Genomic DNA, 6565 nt, shown 5'->3' on the forward strand with positions numbered 1-6565 from the left:
TCTGATGACACACTTAACTTTGGAAACCATTCTTCAAAAATGTTTTTACTTCACTGTAAATGCTGGTTGGTTGGTTATATGACGGCGGTCCGTAAATAATCGAGTCTATACCAGACAATCCAGTGATTGATATCAAGTGCATGGATCCACGCAATTTGGATCGATGACATGCTTCAACCAAGTCAGCGAGCCTGACCACCTGATCCTGTTAGTCGCCTCTTACGACAAGCATGGGTTGCTGAAGACCTATTCTACCCCGGATATTTATTGGTCTGGCTGTAAATGAACACATGAGACACACAGGTGGTGCTGGAGATGTTTAATACTGTATATACATGATCAGTTTTCTTACAGGGGAATGAATAAAGCACACCGATGTATGACATGCCTCTTTCTTTATTAGAAAGTGTCTAAACTGAAATATGAATGGACAGCATGTTGGACGAGAAAAAGGATGGATCATTAAATAAAAATATGATGGAAATAAAATCACCAGCCATACATCATTTTAGCAAACCAACAAAAATACCATTCATTCATTCATCTGACAAGATGACAGACAACTGTTCCACAGTAGACAGTGAAGTGTGTGTGTGTAGCAGACACTGGACACTGAACTGCGTCTGTTGAGAACCTCAGTGTATGTGAGACACATGATTCTCCTCCCTATCTCATGTCTCTTCCACGGCCATCTCAGACACGAAGTCGCGGTAGAGGATGATGCCTTTGTCAGGGTCGACTGCTGCAGACATCATCTCCTCCAGCTCCTCCTGAGTGAAGGGTTCACCTGCACACAGAACATGAGTGAGTGGGTTAGGTTTATTTTAGGCATGTTATCTAAATGTGTGAGGAAAGCCTAAAGTGATTGAGGTCTCAAACGTTTATACCACTTTTGTGAAATCCATGAGCATGGGTATACTGACAAACCCACATTCACAGGTTCCTTGTGTGCCCAAGGGACACAACTCTTCACAGAGAATCTTAGGTGCTGCAGATTGGTTACTGACAACCAACAAACAAGGAATGTAGTTTCAGCAAAGGGAGACGAATCTGCCAAGCTTATTATAGAGCAAGATTTCTTGGTCACCCATTCTCAATATGAGTTGGTCCATCTGAATTAATAAATTAATATCCCCCCCTTCCCCTCCACCCCCCACCTCGCACCTGCATCACATCACAAGTTCGAATGATTAATGGTCATTAGCTTACATCACATTAAAAAATATTAAAAAATTCAAATTTGATTGAAAACCAGAAATATTTATTTCAGAGTATGAATGTCTTTGATTTTAGAAGTGGTATGTCGTTTACTAAAACAGTGAAAATATTCAGTGAATTTATTTCTGGCCCATGTTTGAACTATGGTTGACGAGCACCTACCCTCCTCAGTCATGTATTTGCGGAGTTCATCCTGGGTGAGGTGACCTTTCATTTCAGCATCCATGACTTGAAATGCTTTTAGTAACACATCCTCAGGATTTGGCTTGTACCTGTTCAAACATAATGTGCATAAAACTCACATTCAAGGTAAATTGGATTTTTTATAAAATATATTGTTGCCCATTGAAATTATACAATAATCTTGTTAATATCTTATACTAACTTGAAACATTACATTATATCTATAGATTATCATATTAGAAAGTTAATATATTGAAAGTAGTGCTGAGGTAATCACCTTCTTTCCATCATCACTTTTGTCATCATTGGGAGGAATTTTTCAAATCTGATGTATCCAGTTGGCTCCTCCTCTTCAATCTTAAACACAATCCATAAAACATAAATAAATCAGTCATTAGATAAGGAAACGCATTATTTCAAGAAGAGGGTCCCAATGAGAGATGTGAGGGGCAAGAGGAGGGTCCTGATGAGATGTGAGGGTCAAGAGGGGGATCCTGATGAAAGATGTAAGTCAAGAGGAGGGTCCTGATCAGACATGTGAGGGTCAAGAGGAGGGTGAGAGTCAAGAGGAGGGTCCTGATGAGATGTGAGGGTCAAAAGGAGGGTCCTGATGAGATGTGAGCACCAAGAGGAGGATCCTGATGAGATGTGAGGCTCAAGAGGAGGGTCCTGATAAGATGTGAGCACCAAGAGGAGGATCCTGATGAGATGTGAGGCTCAACAGGAGGATCCTGATGAGATGTGAGGGTTATGAGGATCCTGATGACATGTGAGCACCAAGAGGAGGGTCCTGATGAGATGTGAGGGTCCTGAGGAGGGTCCTGATGAGATGTGAGGGTCATGTGGAGGATCCTGATGAGATGTGAGGCTCAAGAGGAGGGTCCTGGTGAGAGATGTGAGGGTCAAAAGGAGGGTCCTGATGAGATGTGAGGGTCAAAAGGAGGGTCCCGATGAGATGTGAGGGTCATGAGGAGGGTCCTGATGAGATGTGAGGGTCCTGAGGAGGATCCTGATGAGATGTGAGGGTCAAAAGGAGGGTCCTGATGAGATGTGAGCACCAAGAGGAGGGTCCTGATGAGATGTGAGGGTCATGTGGAGGGTCCTGATGAGATGTGAGGGTCATGAGGAGGGTCCTGATGAGATGTGAGGGTCAAAAGGAGGGTCCTGATGAGATGTGAGGGTCATGTGGAGGGTCCTGATGAGATGTGAGGGTCATGAGGAGGGTCCTGATAAGATGTGAGGGTCATGTGGAGGGTCCTGATGAGATGTGAGGCTCAAGAGGAGGATCCTGATGAGATGTGCGCACCAAGAGGAGGGTCCTGATGAGATGTGAGGGTCATGTGGAGGGTCCTGATGAGATGTGAGGGTCATGAGGAGGATCCTGATGAGATGTGAAGATCAAGAGGAGGGTCCTGATGAGAAGTGAGGGTCATGAGGAGGGTCCTGGTGAGATGTGAGGCTCAAGAGGAGGATCCTGATGAGATGTGAGTACCAAGAGGAGGGTCCTGATGAGATGTGAGGGTCATGTGGAGGGTCCTGATGAGATGTGAGGGTCATGAGGAGGATCCTGATGAGATGTGAGGCTCAAGAGGAGGATCCTGATGAGATGTGAGTACCAAGAGGAGGGTCCTGATGAGATGTGAGGGTCAAAAGGAGGGTCCTGATGAGATGTGAGGGTCATGTGGAGGGTCCTGATGAGATGTGAGGGTCATGAGGAGGGTCCTGATGAGATGTGAGGGTCAAAAGGAAGGTCCTGATGAGATGTGAGGGTCAAAAGGAAGGTCCTGATGAGATGTGAGCACCAAGAGGAGGATCCTGATGAGATGTGAGGCTCAAGAGGAGGGTCCTGATGAGATGTGAGGGTCATGTGGAGGGTCCTGATGAGATGTGAGGGTCAAAAGGAGGATCCTGATGAGATGTGAGGCTCAAGAGGAGGATCCTGATGAGATGAGGGTCATGAGGATCCTGATGACATGTGAGCACCAAGAGGAGGGTCCTGATGAGATGTGAGGGTCATGTGGAGGGTCCTGATGACATGTGAGGGTGAAAAGGAGGGTCCTGATGAGAGATGTGAGGGTCAAAAGGAGGGTCCTGATGAGGGAGTTTGGGTCAAGAGGTGGGTCCTGATGAGACATGTGAGCATAGTAGAATATGATGTTGTACTTTAAAGTGTTTGAAGAGTCATGGCATAGCTTATACTGTAATAAGAAACTGGTCAGTACTGTTTTATTGTAACAGGATATAAGACTACTGATAAGAATACCTAGTATATTCATGTAGATTGTTTAAGCCACTGACATATTATCAGATTAATACATGCATACTGTACAGTAGAAGCATTTCAACTTAATTGCATGCATACCACATGCATACCACGTTTCATCATAGCAACATACCTCAGCAAGCATATCATGAAGTTCAGCTTCACTCGGGCAGCAGTTGAGGGAGCGAACAATAGTTCCTACTTCTCTGGAAAATGGTCAATACACAATGTGAAAATATGAAAGAGATGTACTTATATACTGACTTAACTACTAGACCTATAGCATGTAGACAAATGCATACTGACCTCACATCACATTTTTTATAAAAGATGAGAACAAAACGTGGATACAAGTTGATGAAAAGATAACATTTGTTTTCAGTGATGAAGGAAACAATAGTTAAATTATTATAGATGTTACTGTTTCATCCTGCAAACTAATTTTTTTTTTTCTGAAACATTGTTTCTTCAATGAATATTTACTTGATATTTTATCCAAACCATTAGTCTCCTATTCTATAAAGATGGTGTTTTCACTATTGATAGTCCACATGACATAGATATAAATTGAATCCATACATACCTCACATCTACAGTCTTATTGGACTCATGGTCAAATATATCAAATGCTTCTGTTATTTTCTTTTGGATGTCTTGTAGGAGTGAATCTGAAATATGAGAAATTTGTATTGACATTTTTCTTAGGTTCCATCTATTAAAATGGACAAGGTACTAGGGCTAGGATGGGTACTGGGGTCGGCTGGATCCTGAGTAGGACCAATGCTTTAACCACTAGGCTACCCAACCATGCCTTACTATGCATGAGTTCCTTCTGACTTTTATATGTTGAGTAAAGATAAAGCTTGAGTCAACTTCAATGTATGCCTGGCATGTTATATGTGTATCTAAATAATTTTTGCCAGGGCTCCGGTAAAACAATTCCCAATCAGACATTTTGTACCCAATTCTTGAGACCTACAGTGAGTACCCAGGTAGGGTTGGGAAACAGGGGGGTGGGTGCCCAGGTAGTAAATTTGGACTTGTTTCGACCCTAGTTCATCTTTTCAAGGACAGCAGAATACAGTATGCCAATGAAGATTTTCTGATGGTTCATACAAACTACTGTGTTGTTTAGATTAATTTCAGATTAAGACTGACATACAAGGAGTGGTCGGCTTGGAGTAGGTATACTGAGAAGGATTTGGGAATTCATGTTAAACTGCGGCATGGTATCTCAGTGGGCTAGAACTATAATTCGCCATCAGCCCCCCCCCCCCCCCCCCCCCCCTCCCTAACACACACCTCGCTAGAGTAACAGGGGGTAATCCTTGTGAAATGTGGCCCTTTTGGATGTTGGTGATGAGGTTGTTGCACACCATTTTTTACCTATTTTTGAGTACTTTTTCGATGTTGATGTCCAATATTGATTCACCACAGAACTCATTATTGGTCAGAAAATAAAAATATATACCCCCTATATGTAAGTAGAGAACTTACATATAGGGGGTATATATTTTTATTTTCTGACCAATAACGAGTTCCTGTGTGGTACACATGTTTTATTCCAGACACCTATCTGCCATGTTGGTTTACGAAGCCACAAGCGACAGCATCACTATTTGAAAAATAGGGCAATAAAGCTCAAAATATGCAGGGGCAAGCCCCCAAGCCCCCTGTTATTTTAGCGAGACCACAAAAGCTGGCGTCTGAGAAGCAGTTTCTAAGGAAGAGCTTGTGTACATCCCTTACCAAAATGGCAGAAGGTGTCGGGTATACAGCATTCTTGCCCAATATTTGATGTTTGTGGATGGCTTTGATATTCGTGTTGAGGTTGAATGTTATTTAACTATACAAATGAAGCGAAATCATTTTTCTGTTTATGTTGAGGTTTATCGTCCTATATTTCAAATAGTGATGCTGATGCGTCAAAAAACCCTGACCGTCCGCTCTCTAGGCAGACAATCTACCATGCAAGAGACCACAGAGGCGGTTGAATGAAACTGAACATATTGTAGGTAGACTGCAATATTTGTGTCATTTTGGGTGTCCTTTTAGCTCACAAATGCCTCCTGATGGATTTGGGCATGCTAGCCTGTGCGCTTATATATATATGCAGAGCTGCCTTCCGAAGGGAAACCCTAGAAATGGGGACCCAAATACTGCATTTGACCCCATTGTGTTCCTATGAAATAAGGTTAAACAGTTACTGATAGATTATTTTTGTTGTAGTTTATTTTCAGTCCATCATTAAGCCAAAGACCATGTCAGAGGAGAGAAGCTAGTTGCATTCAATGACGAGAACCTTGTCTGCTGCGTTAATCATGGACCCAGTATGATACATGATTTAGGTTTCAGGTGTGTTCTGTTACTCATTCTCTGGTCAATGCCATGTTAATTGTCATAATTATAACACGTAATTATTATTAGTTTCAGTAAGTAAACAAAGTACAGAAAACTGAATCAAATAAAGTTCCAAAACAAGTAAGGTCTATAGATCTACTTTTATTAGGTTTCCTCATGTTCAGCACAGTCTAATTATTGCATTCTCCGTTTTTTCCCTTTTCATTAATCACATTCTGTTAGCGCCACTTACGTCGTGTAAAGAGTATATCATATTTTAGAAGAATCCAATATTGTTACCTGCATTTTCCTTTGCTTCGTCAGTGGCCGCCATGTTGTTTACAATCGTTGCTACACAGTAAGACTGGGTTCAGTCTATATGGCGGTAGGCGTAGCGTCTCCAAAGAGATTAATCAGTTAAGCCTTATACATTCTTGTAACATTTCGTTAAGATTTTATGTTTGTAACCTAATTTAGTTCTGATTTTTTAAATACATTTTAAAAGCAGTGCCATACATATAAAAATAAATCTTTGTTGTAAAATAAGTACAAAATGTTTCT

General features: G+C 41.8%; 1 protein-coding gene across 1 annotated transcript; it reads right to left on the reverse strand.

The window, feature by feature from the left end:
• Positions 1 to 311: 311 nt before the first annotated feature.
• On the reverse strand, positions 312 to 6363 carry LOC139443358 (dynein regulatory complex protein 8-like). Its single transcript, XM_071224346.1, has 6 exons — positions 6305 to 6363; positions 4248 to 4332; positions 3798 to 3870; positions 1679 to 1758; positions 1381 to 1490; positions 312 to 787 (listed from the first exon to the last, which is right to left on the reverse strand). Exons 1-6 carry the CDS (start codon positions 6336 to 6338, stop codon positions 672 to 674), a joined length of 498 nt encoding a protein of 165 aa, XP_071080447.1. The 5' UTR covers positions 6339 to 6363; the 3' UTR covers positions 312 to 671.
• Between the last annotated feature and the right edge of the window lie 202 nt (positions 6364 to 6565).

The sequence above is a fragment of the Haliotis cracherodii genome, unplaced genomic scaffold (genome assembly GCF_022045235.1).
Source record: "Haliotis cracherodii isolate W230 unplaced genomic scaffold, xgHalCrac1.p SCAF_5, whole genome shotgun sequence".
Taxonomy (NCBI): domain Eukaryota; kingdom Metazoa; phylum Mollusca; class Gastropoda; order Lepetellida; family Haliotidae; genus Haliotis; species Haliotis cracherodii.

What these genes read in the sequence shown, in the direction of transcription:
- LOC139443358 (XM_071224346.1), bottom strand. Translation starts at nt 6,338, where the DNA reads ATGGCGGCCACTGACGAAGCAAAGGAAAATGCAG. An exon ending in CGAAGCAAAGGAAAATGCAG is followed by an intron (nt 4,333 to 6,304) that starts GTAACAATATTG and finishes CTCATATTTCAG; the next exon opens with ATTCACTCCTACAAGACATC. An exon ending in TTCATGATATGCTTGCTGAG is followed by an intron (nt 1,759 to 3,797) that starts GTATGTTGCTAT and finishes ATTGTGTTTAAG; the next exon opens with ATTGAAGAGGAGGAGCCAAC.